The following is a 20,226-nucleotide window of genomic DNA, read 5'->3' as shown; positions in this document are numbered from 1 at the left end:
TCTATCGAGAAAAACAAGTCGGAGGGAAAAGAGCAGACCCAATGTATATGTATGAACATATACATTTAACAAAGGAGTTTGTCAGAATAAAATTCTAGTTTGTGTGTTGCCTTTGCTTTTGATATTCTATTGCACTGCCTAGAGCCATGGACACAAATCTCCTTCCCTTGCCTTCCTGGGGCCATGTCATGTGAACACGTGCATTCGTTGGCACCCCATGAACACGTGCGCTTGCTTCAGCACCATGTGAACACATGCATATTCCAGCACCATGTGAGCACATGCATGCTTCAGCACCATGTGAACACATACACATGTTGTCACCACATGAACATGTACATGCATACGTGTTCAGCTTGGGAGTGACATACAGTTTAGAATACTGTTTTTTGTCCTGCCCTATGATGACCACCCATATAAATAACAAACTATGTACTTTATCCTTTTAAGTTGTAAAATTATTTCATTGTATTGATTCCTTCAGCATAATGTAAATGGAGTTCCTTCCTCCTGAGATCTGATTAGGGTCCTATGCTAAATGTTCACAATACTTCCTCCAACAGGGTGATTACCTCAGGTTTTGAACACAGCCATACAAACGGGTAGGAATAAGGAGAGAGGAAGATGCACATCACAGAAAATTATTTGATGTTAATTATGAGTTCAATGTTCTCATATTCTTACATTAAAATGCACAAATAAATTAAAATCTATATATACACTGAAAAATATCTTTCTATATTTTAGCTATTCACTAAATGGTTAAGTGCAGACAGAAACAGCTGGGCGTATAAAAGTATGTTTTTTCATCTGTGTACCACACATACACTCCTTGCATACTTCTGCCAACTGGTACAGAACTAGTTAATGGGAACGCTGCAGGTACACAGTGATACCTAACATCAAGTACAAGATGTGCAGCGGTACCCACTGTAAGTGCTTTAGCCTGAGGAAAAGGTCTCCATGACGGACACCATCCTACCTACATCTTACAGAAACAAAGATTGAAGTTCAGAAAGGTGAGGTGACTTGTCTAGGTTAAGCATCAACTCTGATTCAAGTCCAGGGCTGTGTGACTTTATACCTAATGTATAAGCATAGACTGTGTTAAAAAATAAAGTATTAATGAAAATAAAAATACCTTAACATTTTAACACTATTAAGCCTTGCTGGGATGTGTTCACATTAGCCTTGTTTCTGTGAGTCTGGTACCTTTTCTGTCAGTTCAAGGTCGCTCATGTCCAGGCCATCCAGTTCTGACGCGGCGGAGGGTGGCACGGTCCGGCGGCAGCACACCATTGTCACATCTATGGGCAGCTCTTTTAAAATATTGACCACGTCTTGGTGATTTTCCCCAAGCAAATTTATACCATTCACCTGTAGGAGAATACACATGGCCCACAGAAGATAAAGTCTCATAGTACAAAGATTGTTTGAGAGCATCATTTTCCCAAGGATATAAATTCACTATGGTGATGCCTGTGGTTCTGCTGTGCCCAGAGCTGCAGTAAGAGCTGTGTGAGTACCAGCTAACACGGTCTGCACTCACGTTTAGAGTCTCGCTATAGCTGGTGCTTCTCAAGCACTTAGGACAAAATTCTTGTCTTCCCCTAGGTGTGATGGAAGAGAATAACAATATTCCCAAGGATGCAGGATAAAAAAATGATAAAGAATTAGTATTTAATAGGTTTACTAAAAAGAAATGGGATATATAGTATGCAAACATGGTTTTAAAACTGGGAACAAAAATTTTCCAAACATTTTTATTTCTGCATATAAAAAAACATTGACAGTTGCAGAGAAATAAACACCAGTGGGTTGCTAGTGAGCAACATGAATTGAGTGGGGACAGAGAGGACACGCTCACTGTTTGTCATTATTCTCTATGGAAGCATACGAAAGTGCTGCCTAGTCTAAGAACTGAATACATATTAAAAATTGTCATAGACAGTTTCATAGTCTTTGTCAGCTAAAACATCATAAAACACAACACAACAAACATCACCAAGACAGAATGTACGGAACTGGCTCTGTAGTGTGGTGCACACACAGCTCTGTCGTTTCTGCTTTGGGTTGAATTTAAGATCTAGTTAACTGTCACCATTAATTCCCCAGAAGACTTTTCCATCTTGTATCTGTAGAAAAAAAAAGGAAATCCGAGATCCTCACTTCCAATAGTTCATCTCCACTGAAGAGCTTCCCACTGTGTCCCACAGGGCCTTCTGGAAGAACAGACCGGATGAAGTGATGACCCACTGTTGCTTCCAGACTGATCCCCAATCCACTGTTCTCACTGAACTTGCTCACAGGAGCCACCTGAAATGAGAGAAACCACCACAACTCTAGTGCTCTTCTGAGTTTTCCTCTACTCGTGTAAATATTCTAAGTTCACCCCCGACACACACAAAATCATCAAATTTCTCACAAAAGCTTCAAAATTCTTATTGCAAGCTGCATATGAAAATACTAATGTCTAATAGTTTCACAGATCATCAAAGACTAGAAGGTAACTATCCAGCCACAAGCACCCAGGACCATCTCAGTTCTGACTGAGAATATAGTAGCAAATGGATAGAAATGTGGGTAACAACCAGGAGGCAGGCGAAAACTGCTACAGACCTGAGCACAGCTGACAGCCTACACAGCTATCATAAGGTGCCATGTGTTACTCTCCACAGACAAATAGATTTACCAAACGGGACCTTTCATATCGTAATGGTAGTTGGTGAAAGGTCAGTATCAGAGTGAAATCCCCTGACTCTGAACTGTGACACTGAGCAACCACCTTCTTAGCCCTGAAAACCTAATTTAGGGTTCACTTACTCTAAGGAACTGTCAGGTCCCCATTGATGTCACCAGCCATCTCTGCTACACCGTCCTCTTTATGGTTATGTTAAGTACACAGCCAGCAAGGAGAAGCAGGGGTGCTCACATTTACCTGAGTATGGACCTCAATGACGTGGCCCTGTTGTATAGCACACATTTACTCTTAGCATATTACTGGGAAGATCACCCACACTATAGGTACACAAATGGCATAAATGTGCAGGCTTGGTTCTGATCTAGATGAACTGGCTTGTCAAGTAAAAAAAAATTACACTGAATGCAGTATTTTACCTTGATTTTAAATTCCATGATATTTCAGTAATGTGTGTTAACTTTGTAAGTTTTTAGAATAGTGAACTGTGGTATCTTAGCTAAACACACACAGTTAATAAACACTGAACGCCGCTATAAGTGATATAAAAAATAAGCAGAATCAATCTATTACAGAAGCTAAACAAATGAGAATGCTAGAAGGAGGAGTGAGAGTATGGCAACTCTGAATTTGCAGCACTAGAAAAGTAAAGGCAGGAGGACCAGGAATTTAAGGACATCTTAGTCTATATGGAAAATCTGAGGTCAGCCTGGGCTACCTGAGACCATGCTTTAAGTAATTTTTTTTTCTAAAAAGGAAGTGAGGGAGGGAGGAAGAAGGAAAGTAGGCCTCCAACTCTGTCATGGGTCATGATAAACTTTAGTTCATTTGAAATAAAGTATCATTCTATTACTGTTCTTTCTAAAAGTCACATGCCTAAGTTTCAGTAAAGTCTTTATTGTGTGTGTATGTATCTTACACCACTCCAAGAAAAGTTAAAGTATGATGATACATGAGTTCTCGAGCTTGTAAACCTTGTATTTTGCTTCCTTAGATACCATTGAAGCCTTTGAAGAACTCTAGAAATGTGATCTCTCTCCAGTGTTCATCCCAATGATTATCTTATTTTCATCAAGAATTCCATGCTCACACACAGGCACAAGTCAGGACACATGAAGAGCAAGCTAACCTACCACTATTTCATAGTTAATTCCCATAATTCTCTGCCACTTAGCCAACAGGGCAGCCTCTTGCTGCACATCTTCTGCTTCTTCCAGCTCAGTTGACAACAATGGATACCCTGAAACAGTCAAAGTATTGAAGTTATTGCCAGCACCCAAGACTCACCTTTACACCTTTTGGAAGGAAGGAAGACCTAGGGAAAGTTTTTGTGTTTTGCCTTGTCAGACTTGTTAGTCAATGAATGGGTTCCTCATAGTTCATGATCAAACTTAGACTAATGCTCATATATACAACACTATTCTTTTTTAATGGACACCTTTTAAACTTTAGACTTTCCATTGAAGTCTCCATATGTTATCTAACATTCACTTAAATGAAAGTGCCTGGGCTTCTCTGAGACACACAAGCTTGCCTACTGGTTATATTTGGTAATATCACAGTAAAAATTGTTGTCAGGGAAAAGGCAGCTATGATATTACCTCACAAAACAATATAAATTAATAATACACAACTCCATGAATAAGAGGAGAGAACATGAACTAGTAAGAGAATGAAACAATGAAAAGCTGAGAATGTGTATTAAGGCAAACGCCTGTAGTCAGAATCCCACTAATTAGCCAAATTGAAAGGAAGGCATCAAGCATCAAGTGATGTAGGTAATTCCCATTGCAGAGTGTGCAGCTGAAAGCTAGCGGTGAAATGAAGACCTCCATGCGTCTCTGTTTCTGGAGGAGTTCCTCAACTGAGCCCCAGCTCCAGCGCTACAGGACCTAACATCACTCCGCCTTTACACATAATGGCTTTCTTTAAACCCTGTATTCTCCTGCAGTCTCTAAATGAATTTAAGGAATATTCCAAAATTCAGATTTCTACCAGTTTCCTTCTCTCTCATGGGATCTTCAGGCTTGTCATGCTTTAGTTAAGCATTCTAATTTTGTCTGGAGAAAATGGCCAAAGTTGGTAACTGTTTTTAAAGGCTTCAGGACAGAAAGTAGTTGATTCACAGGCAAGGTCCTAGGTTCAGTCTCTAGCTCAGAGAATAAAGCAAAACAAGACTGAAACTGTCTCTGTGGATAAGACTTTTCTCTTCAAAATAAAATCAGGTACAGGAGGGGTAACAATCAGCAGTGAGTAGGGCTGATTAAGAAAATTTTAAAGCTAACTCTGGGAGCAGAGGTAATGTTGGAGTCCCCAGTTCACCGTAAATCATTCCTTTGCATTCCCGCAGCTCAATAAGAACATAATACAGGACTCTAGTGGGGTGTGGGGAACCCGATGGCAGTGCTGAGATTCGTATTCATCCAGCCAACCCAAGGCCATGCCATTCTAACCGCCCACCTCTTCCTAGACTACACTTCAAAAATTTAAACATACAAACAAAAAGCCACAGAGCTCTGTTCTCCAAACTTAGTGAACGGTCAAGCGACCATCCTGCACAGAGAGTCACCTTTCTGCAGAAAGGCAGTGGCAGCCCACCCTGTCAGGATGGACAGAGCAGCTACATTAGAACCATTTCCAGGCTTCTGCTTTATTATCATTAGTTTTTAATAATTCAAGGACTCCTGATTTGAAGTCTGGAGATGCCAACCACCAACTACCCTTCCACATACATATGCAAATTTGTCATTAGCTGCCTTTTCCATAGCAAAGCAGATGATTGTGAATCTTTAACATAACCCCTCGTACCCATCTTCATTTCCTATTACAAGTCATAGTCTAAGTATTTTTATCCTTTCCCCCAATCTTGATATTCACTTTAGCCTAAGTATTTTCTTTACTAATTAGTGTAAAAATGGCAGAATGTAATTAATATGTATGAACACTACACATTTTCCTTCCTGGATAGCGTTACGTACACAAAACCCTTTAAATAATAAAAATAAACTAGAACTTTCAGTAGCGGAAGAAATGCAATTATGAAAGCACAGAGACAGTGAAGACGCTTCTGGGGACCTGCTGACCAGCAGAATCCACACGAGCACAGAGGAAGGGTTTTCCATTTGCTCAGTAAGTGTAAGCCACCAAATATCCAACAAGAGGGATAGGGAAAAGAAGCAGGAGGCACACGGCATAAAAAGAGGGCATATCTGGTGTCAAATATGTTAAAAACAAGGGCTCCTAGTAAATCTACAGTGAGAAGAAATCTTCGATAGGCTTAGAAATTCTCTGTAGAACTGCTTTCAAGCCAAGTCCCCAACATTATACTTGCAACTCCTGAAAAAGTAAAATATACACATCAGCCTCCCCAAATGGACAGTTCCATGGTGAAGTGGTAGGATGTGCCTGAAATCTGGCACCCAGGAGCATGCGGACTGGTCATGAGTTCAAGACCAGCCTAGCATACATAGCAGTTCCTGCCTCCGAAAAGAATCATCACAACAAAAAGCAATTATTTTCATTCCTTAAAACCTCAAAGAGTCGCCATGTCTGTTTTGAAATAACTTATATTTTACCACTGTTTCACAATTGGGTAGAAACATGTCAACTATATATAAACACTCAGTTAAAACTACACATATTATCAATTGAAGCCTTAAAGGTAGTTATGGTGCATGCACATGCATGTGTGTATGTGTGTGTGTGTGTGTGTGTGCATGCACATACCTGCACAAACACAAATGTCAAACACCAGACTGATTCAGCAAAAAAATTAACCAACTATAAGTTAATTATTTTTATCTAAGAAAGTGGTTATTTGTCAACATCATTTTTCCTGAGATGATAGTACCATATTTCTAGTGATTTGGTAACTCATTGACTTATAAAGGCTTAAGTTCTTTACAATCATCCTCTCTAAACCACAATTAACACGGAAGACTGGCTCTAAGTGTTACCTTCTTCTTCAATCGGCAATATGCTGGTATTTCTCCTCAAAGATAAAGACTCTTCATCTGTTTCATAATTTTCTTAAAGATAAAAATATTTGAATAGTTATAGCCATGAGATAATAAAAGCATTTGAATTTTTCTAACCCCACATTGTTTGAATCACTGATTAGGGTCAATTTTAAAGTGACAAACTCCACAGTAAGCGTAGGTACTTATCATCGCCCTCTAAGAGGGCGGGGGCTGTCCTAAAACTGGCCAGCCCATCTACCGGGAATGTGTTACACAGTACATGGTGCAAACACCAACAAGCTCAACATGCGGCAAACAATCAACAGCCCCATGTTGGGGGTTATTTCAATAATTTGTAGGAGTACTCATGAACCTCACCTTATAAATGACATTTGTGTTTGAATTTGTGAGCTTGCATGTAGGTGTCTGTCTTCATGTATGTTCAGATGCATGTGTACATGCCTGTGGAGGCCAGATACCAACTTTAGATGCCTTTCTTCAGGAGCTGGCCACCGATGCTTTTGAGACAGGGTTTTTGAGCAGTACCTGGAATGTGCCAGGTAAGCTAGGCTGGCTGGCTAAAGATGCCCAGGGATTCCCAGAGTCTCTTCCCTCCAGTGTTGGGATTACAAACATGCTACCACATCCAGCTTTATTATGAGTCTGGGGTGGAGCTCAGGTTCTCACGCTTGAGTAGCAGTAACTCTACCAGCAGACACATCTCTAAAACCCAGTGAATGGCATCTCTAGAATTCAATTTGATAATTTAAGGAGATTCTGTGCAATTAGTTAGCAGTGTTTCAAATAATAATTCAAGCATGAGATGGAGAGATTACTCAGTTGGTACAGCTTGAGGACTTGAGTTTGAATGTAAAACTATGCACAGTAAAATGGGTCTGTAATTTGTTCCTATGGAGAAAGGGGAGGTGGAAGGAGGAGATTCCCCAGAAGCTTGTGGGCCAGCTAGCTCAGCCATACACAGCGGTAAATAACAAAGAGAACCTGTCTCAAACAAGGTAGAAGGAAAAGACTGGCATCTGAGGCTGTCCTCTGACTTCCATATATGGCATGCACACACACACACACACACACACACACACACACATACACATGCTCACCCACACACTTTCTAAAAGCATCAAATGAAACTGTACCCCTGAAGAGACAACTTTGAAGACACCCCAATTAATGTAGAGACAGAAAAAAAGAAGTTTTATCTCCAGCTGAGAAATGAAGATGACTGTGGAGTTGACTGGCATAGATGGATGTCTGTTTTATTGACGAGTCCATTCTAATGCTAATGCACAAAGCCACAGTTCCAGCTAATACCAAAAAGAGATTTCTGCATAATTTACTTTAGAGTTAGAAGAAAATGCTAAAATAATGCAAAAGTCTGAGAACCAGGTCCTTTGGCATTACCTTTGCTGACAGTGGCATCACCAGGTGGTACAACCACATCTTTTGAGGTGTCTTCTCTTGATGTGAGTTCTGCTTCCTGTCTCGCGCCTTTCCTCATCAGTGTCAGGCGCACTGTCTGTCCTGTGTGACGTAACACCTCTACTGCTTGCTGATTGGTGAAACCTTGAAGGTTGGTGCCATCTACCTGTGATAACAAGACACATTAAAAATCAAAAGCACTTTTGTATTGCTAATTTGCAAAATGTATATTCATCACTTAGTACTGAGAAACAGGAAACGGACATTGCTCTAACCGGGAAATGGCCACAAAGCCCTACCACACACTTAGTGTCTAGGAGCAATGATGGCTTGCTCAAGACTTTTCTGGGGGCTTCTTTGGTTTCTATAGATTCTGTTATGGTTTCTATAGATTCAGGGTGTGGCTTTTAAGATCATTTCTCTAATGCCCTAGGTAATCCTCATATGCAGTCAAATTTGGGAACCAGCACTACAGGGGATCAAGGTCCAGAAGGCAGTGAAGAAAACACTCTGCCAAGACACTGGGGTGTGCCTACAGTACTTTATAGTGCCTGTGAACAAGAGAAGGGAAAAATTTGGCACCCACATATTCATTAGTTGAATAAAATCTATGCAATCCAGACCAGCATCCCCACAATAGTGTGGCCTAACTATAAGAGTTCCTGAAAGGATGTATTAAAATCTCAAATTAGGCATCTAAAATCCATCTGTTTTATGTATGTGTACATAGGCATATACATGAATAGACACATCTGCTGTCTACATGTACTCTATATAGCAATATATGACATCTGAATATACAGAAGAGAAGAAAGCAACAGAAGAGGAAATGAGTACTTCTTACTTTATCCTAGTGGGAACAGTCAGTCAACAACCTAGAGACCTGCCCTGCAGAGGACTCTCAAACTCTGGGTCCTTAGCTCTTGTGAAAACCCTCTGAGTTACACGGGATCTTGACACCTGACTCTATTCTTCCCCATAACTGGATTTTCTGATTCCCTTTGCAAAGATTGGCAAATTAGAGTAATGGAGAGAAAAAAAAAAACTGCAACAGAATTCGGAACCAACTAAGGAAGAGAAAAGAGAGAAAAGTTCCTACAGGAATAACTGGAAGAACGATGAGAAATGGTCTGGGAATGCAGGCTGAAAGCAAGCGAGCCGAATCTTCATGTGCCTAGAGTGGCTCCTCTGGTCAGAGAAGAAATGTCAGTGGTACGGGACAATTGTCTGTATTCTGTCAAGCATGTTTTAAATAAATGCTTATTGGCCAGGCAGGAAGTATAGGTGGGAAAACCAGACAAGAAGTAGAGGTGATGCAATGAGAACAGGAGAATGCTGGGAAGGAGGAAGCTGATTACTCCCACTCCTGCCCAGATCACCGAAGAAGCAGGATGTGACCTGCCAGCTGGAAAAGGTACTGAGACAGGTGGCTAAAATAGATCAGAATAATGGGTTAATATAAGTTACAAGAACTAATAAGAAGCCTGACCTAATGGGCCAATCAGCTTTATAACTTATAGAGATCTCTGTGTGATTTTCTTTGGGGGCTAAACAGCTGTGGGAACAGGGCAGGGCAGAAAACCCCAACAAGCCAGCCCTTCATGTAACATGACAGTAGGAATAAAACCAAATTCTCTCATTAAGAAGAGGTGGTTCCAGGCTGGGGAGATGGCTCAGCTGGTGTGTGGGTTCAAGGGGACTGAGCTTCTGTCCTCATGCTTGCACAACTAGGAACCACACACACAAGCTCAGAACAGAGAGATGAATTAGCAGATAAAGATGTTTTCTGTCAGCTCTGATATCCTAAGTTTGACCTTCTAGACCCACTTACTGGAAGGAGAAAATGGAGTCCTGCAAGTTGTCCTCTGACCTTTGCATACCATAGCTCATGGAAGGCACAAAAAGGAGGATCCTTGGGGCTTGTTGACCAGCCAGTGTAGTCAAATCGGCAAGTTCCAAGTTCAGTAACAGACTGACTAACTGTGGAAGACAGCTGACACCAACTTCTCTACAGATATGGGCACACATGCACACCTACACACAATTGTGTATACATACACACACACATACACAAACACACACACACACACTGGAGGTGGTCAAATGGTACATAAGATGCCAAAGCGAATATAGCAATACTCAAATATAGATACACGGAAATTTTCTAAATTTAAAACATTTTCATTTTCAGGACGTGGGTAAGCCAGTCTGAGGGCATGAGAGGGGTATAGCTGGTACCCCATTCTCATCTGTGTTGTGGTGGCGGGAATGAGGGAAAGATGACACCCCCTGCCCCTACCATCTCCAGCTGGCGAGAGAGCTGACCCCTTTACCAGCTGCAACACTCAGGGAAGCAAGCCCTGCACCTCGCCTGGGAAGCACAGTAGAGCTGACCTTATGGATGGGGGAGCAAGTGAACCACTCCAAGAACGTGAACAAGGAGACCTGGCCCCACCCCGCAACTTCCATATGGAGGCATTGAGTAGGAAAGTGATGCGTCACCCCCAACAACAACACCTGAGGCAGATGGGAGAGCCTCCACCTCCCACCAGCTGCAACACTCAGGAGAGCAGGCCCAGCACCTCGCCTAGGCAGCACAGCAGAGCCAATCCTGTTGGCAGGGGTATGGGAGTGTGGACAAAATGGCCCAAATCTGAACACTGATGCCCCACAAAGAAAATTCTTTTTTTTTTTGAAAGTAATTTTATTAAATTATAAAAGTTTCCATTTCCGCCCCTCTTCCCAACACCCTCCCAAGAAAATTCTTAAAATGTACAGAGCTTTTCCTTTCAACTTTTTGGTCTATAACCATTTTTTTTTCACTCTTTATAAAAGAAGTTTCACTAATTAAAAAAACTTACAGAAATGATTCTATTCAAACATGTATGGAAAATGTATTTGCTTTTCTTCTCAAAACTTCATAAATTGAATTTTAAAATGTATCCATTGCCCAAATGTCACAGGATAATACCAGCAAAGACAAAACAAAAACACTATAAAGGATCGATCTTAAATGATACTCCAGTTTAGATTCTTAATACTCGCACGTAGGACATGGAATGAAGGCACCTACTTTCCCAGAGCTCCAGAGCAAGGCACTCTGCACCGGGACACATGGACAGTAGTGTTATTACTAATAGAGTGAAACAGTAATAAATAAGAAATCCCAAGGCTTCATGGGAATAACAACAGCCAGACTATATCTAAGCCCAGCCAGCTAAACAGCAATCGAAAAACTTCAGTTAACTCTGGCCACTCCTGCCTGCAGGAAAGCTATGGGGTCAGGCCTGACTTGGTGATACCACACATAGGAGAGTAGCAGAAGTAGGCACAGAGGCAGACAGCCTCTATTCATGAAAGGAGCACATCCACCATCATGTTAACAGGGATACAGGCTCCACAATGTGCAGGGGAAATTATAAAGAAAATACCTATCACACAGTGGAGAAAACCTGCTTCCTTAGATACTCCGTGCGGCTTTCCAAGTCATCCTCCAACAACCGGTATCTACTAACAGAGACAGAGAATCTATTTCTATCATACGGCATTAAAGATATATTTGCCATTTCTCAATATCAATCATAATTCTATATTGGTTTCAACTATGAGTCACTATATACCTAACAGGAATCCTGATTTTATCTGTTGATTAGCTAACATTTTGAGAGAAAAAAAGAGTCCCTTTATTAAATAATTGTTACACAGAATGCCAGCATGGAAGAGGTGTAAGGTCAAATCACGTGTGCTTCCCTGCCCTTGTACTGCACACAGCTTAACACTAGGGGTCCACACAATACAATCTGTAAAAGAAGAGCAAAAAAACTTAAGATTATAAAATAAATGGTTCCTCAAAATAGTAAATAATTTCTTAATCTTCTCAGCACCTCAATAAATACAAATTAAAAATAGACTGTTGCTTCAATAGTTGTTGTCAAAACAAAACCAGAACAAATAAAGACTATAGTTGTAAAAATGCAACTAGGAAGACAGAAAATATTCCCAATTTATGGGAAGACCACAAGAGGGGGACACTTTGCACTAACTGAACACGCGGTCACACGGTCAAGAGTGCTGCGCAGTGCTTCCCAGGGTTAAGGCACTTCGAAATTTGAAAAGAATATTGCTAAAAGTAAAATTAGAATATGGGTGATAGTGAAAATAATCTTATTAAAAGAAATAGAAGACAGAGAAAGTAGACCTTCCCTCTGAGTACATTTCTTTACCACCTTCCTTGGCTAAGAGGAAGTAATCTCTAAGGATCGTTCAGGATCGCTCACGTAAGAACAAAGACAGTGACAACCTGGAGGCAAGTTTCTGTGAGACTTAAAATTCGTAATAAATCTACTCCCTCAGTAAACACTTCTCTAAAGTATACTAATACAGCAAGTCCTATACCAGCTCCTTTGAAGGTCTAATGTCTTCTTAAGGGAAATTCAAGGGACATTATATTCCGTCCTAAGGTAATGTAACTGAATCAAGAAGCTTGCTAAAAGACAGCACCAATGAATATCCAAAAAGGACTGAGAAATACCCATGAGCCTTAATTCTACACAAAGAAGCTACAGGCAAATGAAGAAAGCTGGGGACAGATGAGGTGGCTCTCCCCAGGGAAGAGCACACCAACTGGCTGCCCAGTACTAACTGGCCAGTCCTGAAAACATACATACAAGTAACACTGTACAGACTGAACAGATTATATTTAGAAATATTCACACACACACACACACACACACACACACACACACACACACATGTAACAACAATTAAAACATGAAGAGGCGTGAATTTAAAAGAGAATAGAGAGGGGTATATGAAAGGGTTTGGAGAAAGTGAAAGGAGAACTAATATAATTAAATTATAGTTAAAATTTTTAAAAAGTTTGATAAACAGTTAAACACAGAGCTATCAATGGTGAAGATCTAGCCATTTCTTTATTCCATTCCTTAAATATATACACAAAAAAGTGAAAACATATCCTCATAGAAGTTTGTACAAGAACATTCACAGCAGTCTTAACTCTCCCAGCCAACAAAGGAAAACACCTCTCATGGCTGAACTAATAGGTAAAAGTGGAGAATCTACCCACAGTGAAACATTACCTAATAATGAAAAGAAGTGGAAACTGACTCTATAACTTAGAAAAGGCAAGTCTACAGAGACAGAAGTCGACCCCAGACTGCACAGGCCTAAGAAGATAGGGGAAGCAGGAAGTAAGAAATACAGCAATGAAAATATTCTATAACCAATTGCAATGCTCAATGTCCAACATTGGAAGTATATAAACAGACAATTATACATTTAAAGGTATAAATTAAAGACAATATAAATTACTTATAATGCTCATTTGAAACACTGTCTAGTGAATTGATATAGATATTTGAAAGAATAAAAATGCAAACTTTTAACACAGCATTATTGTGCTGGATAGCTTTAGGTCAACTCTTTAAAAGTTACAGACATCTGAGAGGAGGAAACTTCCTTTAAGAAAATTCCTCAATAAGATGGGGCAGGAGGCATGTCTGTAGGTCATTTCCTAAGGATTAATGAGGCAGGGCCCAACCTATCCCTGGTGTGGTTCAAGGTTCTATAAGAAAACCAGGCTAAGCAAGCCACGAAGAGCACGACAATATGCAGCACCTGTCCATGGCCTCTGCATTAGCTCCTGCCTCCAGGTTCCTGCGGTCTGATATACTAAATCCTTCAGTGATATTAAACCAAGCACACCTTCCTCCTCTGTTGGAAAATGGTCCAAGAATGGAGTCATGTGGGGAAAATTCTGAGTGCTTGTGAAAACACGCCAAGACAAGAGTCTTATGACCTCAGTTTCTTCAAAACATGGAATTCACATTGTTTGGAATGAGCTTTTGTGCTCCATGAGGGTGCAGCAGACAGGAGTTTACTTCAGATACTCACTATTGCTTGCTGCTGTCATTCAGTGCAATGTTTAAACTGTTACATGCCTTGATGGAAAAACATGTTTTTGACACATGTGCATTATCCTTGTATCCACCTTTAACTCCCAAGAACTTTACTCAAGGGACCTCTCTTAATTCTCACAGTGTAGGTTGTTCTGAATAAATGTTCTGAATAAAGCTGGCTATTGCATGAGACTTTAATCCACCTCATTTACAGGCTCCATTCTCCCAAGTCCCAAACCTTTAGAGTGGTCAACATTCCCCACTTGCTTTTAGTCATGGTGTTTCATCAGTAGCAATGGTAATCCTAACAGGACAGTTGTACAGGGATTCACATTGTCTATCATCTCTCCCTCACTCACTAAATAAAAAGTGTACAGTGGTTCATTTCCATTCATGGTAAGATAGAAACATACCGAAGAAGCCTTCAGCTAATATCTAAATGGGTAGGAAGCTCAACTTGATCTTTCAATTGGACATAAAGAAGTAAACAGACACAGTTCAGAATTCATAGTGTTGAGGCCAGGAAAACTCTAGGAGATAAGCTGTAGACTTTCCAAGGGCAGAAATAATAGTCTTTATTCATTTTTCCCTAAATGTGATAGAAAATATGTAACAAAGTACTAATTTCGCATCTTCTAACCATCCAGTTCTTAGTGTCAAATGTTTTCAGACTGGTTTATCAAAGCTCTCAAGGTTTTCTTATTTTGTTTTGTTTTGTTTTTTCAACATGTAGATGAGTGACTGCCATGCTGAGTGACAACTTCCCACCACCTGACTCCACAAAACCAAGCCCCTCGCCCCATTCTCTGACATGCTGGGGTCCTACCCGTGGTGTCACACGTTTGTCTCTTTACACCTTGCCTATTTCAGTCAGTACATCTTCAAGACGGATCAATGTTGCAGTGTGTGACAGAGTTTCTTTCTTTAGCAGGTCAGTCAAAAAAAGCCATGGCATCTGCATTCTAAATTCTGTTTGTCCAATTGTCTCCCAACAGTATTAAGCTGCCCTTTGGCATGCACTATGTAAAAAACACGGCTGTAAGGACTCTTTCATCTTAACTTGATTATTAAGATTCCAAGGGAAGAACAGACATAATCAATGATAAACTAATAAGCCAGCAGTCTCCACCAAGGTCTTCAAAATGATAGTAAAATAAACACTGGCAAAGAGAAAGATCTTCTAATTACAGAAAATAAGATAGAGGAGATCAACAAACAGGTTTCCTTGCCCTGGGTTATCTCACCATCTTCAGTTTTTCACTGTGGACTAGAAATCCTTGAAAGGATCTTATACTCCATAGGTTTCCTTAGTGTACTTAACCCACATTAGTTTCTGGAGCAAAGAGCAACTGAAGAAGCCAGTATTCACTGAACAACAGGTGAGATGTTTTCTTAACTACCTGAAACAGCTACATACTTAAAACACACGTTAATACAATATAATAATGATCAGATTAAAAATGTCTGGATTCATTTCTTTCACTCCTATGCATTTACAGAACTGGAAGGAGCTCGTCTGGTTGACAGTGTCATTCTGCAAGGTTAAAAATGTACAGATCTGAAATTTAGGTCCAGTTACAGTGAACATTAGTCTCCCTTCAGAATACTTCCACAAAAAAAGTACTACAGAAAGATAAAGTTAGTGTAACAAATTATTATGATCATAATTCAAAAACATAAGAAAAATTATATAAGAAACAAATTTCCATTTTAGACTTTGGAAAAATAAAGCTTCTATAAAATGTTCCATTTAATCTGAAAATAATAAAATAGCCAATTATAATGTGAGTCTCAAGCCACTAAAACTCGATTAAATTACAGATCTGGGGTTATGGAGATGGTTCATCAGGCAAAGTGGTGAACAGATGAGTGTGGCAGTACAGGTATATACCCTAGTGCTAAAGACCGAGATAGCAAGTCACTGGAGATCAGCCAGTCTAGCAAATCGGTGACCATATCTCAAAAATGAGGCAGAGATGGAGAGAAGAAAACACCCAGTGTCAACTTCTGGCCTTTTTATGTGCAAACACAGGCAGACAGACAGACCTGCATACATGTATAAGACAGAAATACAAACACACAAAAATCAATAGTAATAAATTAAGTTCTTTACAAAGTAAATTCAGCATGTTTGGTACACAGGTTATGGGTAAATTTAGTTACATATATGAAGACCTAACTTGCAGATCCCCAGGATCCACAACAAAAAAATCCAGGCATGGTAGCATAGTCTTTAATCTCAAAAAGAATGGCAGAGATAGGCAGATCCAAAAAAACTCACCTGCCAGCTAGTCTGGCCAACTGATGAACTCCAGGCTCAGTGAGAAATGTTCCCAAAGAACAAACAAACAAACACAGAAAGCTATAAAGGAAGACATCCAACACTGACCCCTGGCCTCTGGCACTCAAGGCCAAAAGAGCACATATGCACGCAAACATACAACTGCATGCATACCACATACACAAGTACATACATAGATACATAAGGACTTATTTCTTCATTTTACAATTTTATTTTTTTTCACATGTATGTGTGTAGGTGAGGTTCTAGGTTGCCCAGCACAAGTGCTAGGAACCAAACTCAGGTTCTCTGGAAGAACAATACATGTTCTTACCCACCAAACCATCTCCTCAATCCCAGAGAAATTAATTCTTGAAAATTGCAAAAACCAGTATTAAACGTATAACTTACTGCTATAATTTGGTCTCCAATTTGGATTCTCCCATCATGCTCCACAGCGCTGCTTTTTGTAATGCTCTTCACAAAGATCCCTGAAGGTTCTAAGATAAGAAATAAACAATTTTTCACCATTTAAAAAGCACACACAAAGAACAGCCACCATCTACCTTCCAAATAAAAATCTTAATTATGAATAAGTATTTAGTAACAAGCCACAAAAGTATCTAGTACAAAAAATAAGGTAATTGTTCAGACTGTTGTATCAGAGTTACCTATACAAAATTAATTCTAAAAAACCTGGCAACTATTTTGTTCACCGGAAGAAACCATATAATGACTGAAAATCTCCCAAGACAGATATTGGAGGCAACTGCGATATTTAGAAAATATTTAAGGTTTAATATTACCTAATTTTTTATCTCCAATATAACCGGCAATGGTAATTCCTAACCCTTGGACATTTTTAGTGAGCTCCACCTCGAACATCTCACTTTCTTCACTTTTTTGAGTAGACGCATCAACCTAAAATAGTATTAAGAAATAAATCTTTAGATAAATCAACATATAAGAAAAATAAGGTCGAATTTAAAAAGTCAAAGATGCAATTCGGGATTAATCTGAACTAAGATATTACTAACTATGCTGCAGAATTGGCCCCTTACATCCAGAAAATATAGACAGCATGGCTTCATTCAGGAAAGAATGCAGAGAAGAAAGTTGGACCTCCCCTTCTTGGACAAACTACTGTACACATAAAATGTTAAAGATTAAATAGCTTCTTGTTAATAAAGCATTTTCATACATAGATCATCATCTTTCCTGAATAACTTGGGATGTTTAAAGTTCAAAGAAGTCATGTTTTGAACAAATATAAAAAAGTTAAGATCTGGTGCTGCCACTGAATCTTTCTGGACAGCCATCTACCAAGAATAAGGACCAGCTGCCACTTATGGAGCAGTTTCCTTGTAAGACATCTGCATGTCTTTGTTTCTTATTCACCCTAACTATCTAGAATTGCCCACACCATTTGTAAGCCAGCGAGATATGTCTAATTGTATCAATGTTTTCCTGAGGAAAGCAGCATATATGTATTTCCTAGCACAAACAGATACTGTCTGGAGAGGTGAAATTCAAATCCCAACAGTTTGGCTGCAAGAGTCCTGTTTGGAAATGATGTTCAGCATGTAAGCCTGTACAACACAGAGCCACAGCCTCCACAGAGACCTCCTACTCTTCCCAACAGTTTGTAGTTGAGTCTAGCACCATGAATATTAGCGACTCTCCCACAGCCATGTCGTAAATAGGCTGATCACTTATTTATAAAAGAATTTAATGGCACCAAGGAAGTTTATTATAGCACTCTTTAGTTTTCGCAAATTAAAGATATTCATAAAGAAAGTGTGCCCTTCTACACTGGCATACTGGCATCTTCCTGCTCTAGGATGGAAGCTGAAAGGGGCTTTCTCGGGTCCGAGCCTTCTGTAACATGTACTTAATACAGTTATTAATTGTATGTTGGATGAAAGGGCAAGTCTCCCTGAATAAAGCATTAGTGAACTGGCACATGCTACCAGTAAGCCATTAGTATTATTCATTGGTGTGGTATCAGCAGGCTCTCCAATAAACCCTCGAAAAATCAAGGCAATGGGCTTTACCAGGCAGGCAGGTTGGTGTTGACTTATAACATTTTCTGACTTCCTTTAAACAGTTATCTCACTGATGGTCCACCTAAATGAAGTATAATTTTGCAAGTAAAGTTGGACTCAATTTTCTTCATTGCACATAATTATCTGTGCAAACTTAGCAAAAGTTTAAAGTTTAGATAATTACAAGAAAATGACAGGATGAAATCTGCTTCAATTGAAACAAATGTGTTTTCTATTTTTAATAAGTTATTCGAGTGCTATTTTAGAGGGTGGCAATTTGACTATCGAATGGTTTTAAACGGGGCACAAGCTTCAGAAATGATGATATGCAGAGAATAGACACTGTCCTAAGCTTTCATTACATCAAGTAGTTTTCGGTATTGCATTCATTTATATATTGCTGAATAAAATGTTTTGTTTTCCACAAAAGAATGCCATTTGAACACTTTCATAAACAAGCTTGCTTTCTTCTTTCTCTCTGTAAAAAATAGCAACCGAATCTCGTCTAAAAACAACAGACTCATGGAAAATTCAAGGGTTCTAATAAAGTTTTTAAAGGGCTGTGGAAGATGTTAGTTTATTAAAAAATAAGAATTTGTAACCAGAGGTTAGTGCAATTTCAGTGAAAGAAAATATGGATATTTTACATCTGTGGGAAATGGATACAGGACTGGCATGTACCAGAAAAAGAATTATCTAGAAAAGGGTAGAATTTGTTTCTAAAACATTTAAGACACTTCTGGATGGCCCTTTTTTAAAAAAATTTATCCACTTTAGTCTTATGTCTTGTAAACCTCTAACTTTCAAGAGTTTTGAAATTTTCTTCATATCAAATTTAAGATAAAATGAGACACAACAGCAGTGAATCATGCTCCTGTACCACGCCACAGCACACTGCCGCTGTTCTAACCAACTACCCAACATGACAACCACACATCACAAGCCTGGTAACAGCTCATATTCAGTAAAACACAGAGGTCCTTTAGCCTCATTCACTACTACATTCCAAGCTACCAGTCCCCAACTTCCACTTTCTAAAGAAATATTGTTGAAAGGCCATGATTAGAATGATGACCCAGTTCACAATAAGGCTTCTAGTTAAGACCAAGAGACAGGCTCAAATACAGGCATGATTAAGAAAAACACCCTAAAATTTCATAAGTGCTTCAAAACACTATCCTTATATAGGAAAGTGTGAAATTTCAATAAATAAAGCATTAGTATCTCTACACATGCTCTCTGTTCGAGTCTTTTAAAGCTTACACACAGCATCAGTGAGTCTAATTTCTGCATGCCATTTGTTTAGACCATACAGTCACTGCTTCCAGCTACTTACACGCATTTCTGATGTAGAAATCGGGGAAGAGGAGAGGGTGATGCCCAAGGAGGAGGGTGCTGTGGTTTCCTCTACAGCACCTCTGGCAATCATCAGCTTAACTCTATTTCCGCACTGCCTGAGGACATGTGCTACTTGCTCACTGCTCATTCCTGCCAGGTCGGTGTCCCCAATTTTTAAAATGTGGTCTCCACTACATAATCGCCCATGCTGAATAAAAAAGAGTGAAAATAATTAAGGTACTGGGACAGTAACTGTACTAAAATTTCTAAATGATGTAGAGACAGTAATGAAAATGGCAATAGGAAGGCATATGTCAATCATACGAAATTAAATGTGTAGTTGTACACACATTGATTGTCTTCTAAATCACACTAGCACCATTCAAGGTGGTGACAACAAATGAAACTCGAATAGTTTGTTAAATCAATAGCCAGTGTGATTCTTTTCAGTTTTATTTCTAGTTAAGAACTCACAAGGAAAAAAGATGACTGATGTTTTTGGTTTTGAAGAACAAGCAGAAAATATCATTAAGCATAGATGAAGTATGAA

General features: G+C 39.4%; 1 protein-coding gene across 13 annotated transcripts in view; it reads right to left on the bottom strand.

Annotated features, from left to right (window-relative positions):
• The window catches only part of Mpdz (multiple PDZ domain crumbs cell polarity complex component), a 153,903-nt gene that overhangs the window by 79,175 nt on the left and 54,502 nt on the right, over positions 1-20,226 (bottom strand). For all 13 annotated transcript variants that reach the window (XM_085686169.2, XM_085686172.2, XM_085686179.2 and 10 more), the window contains exons 8-15: positions 19,675-19,884; positions 17,100-17,214; positions 16,705-16,793; positions 8,077-8,260; positions 6,655-6,726; positions 3,832-3,938; positions 2,170-2,316; positions 1,213-1,377 (exon numbers count right to left, since the gene is read on the bottom strand). In XM_085686169.2, coding sequence (XP_085542295.2) covers positions 1,213-1,377; positions 2,170-2,316; positions 3,832-3,938; positions 6,655-6,726; positions 8,077-8,260; positions 16,705-16,793; positions 17,100-17,214; positions 19,675-19,884 — 1,089 coding nt within the window. The remainder of the gene's footprint in view (positions 1-1,212; positions 1,378-2,169; positions 2,317-3,831; positions 3,939-6,654; positions 6,727-8,076; positions 8,261-16,704; positions 16,794-17,099; positions 17,215-19,674; positions 19,885-20,226) is intronic.

The sequence above is a fragment of the Myodes glareolus genome, chromosome 3 (assembly GCF_982192425.1).
Source record: "Myodes glareolus chromosome 3, mMyoGla1.1, whole genome shotgun sequence".
In the NCBI taxonomy this organism is placed as follows: Eukaryota; Metazoa; Chordata; class Mammalia; order Rodentia; family Cricetidae; genus Myodes; species Myodes glareolus.
Note: the sequence above shows the minus strand (reverse complement) of the source record. Positions and strands in the feature narration are given on the sequence as shown.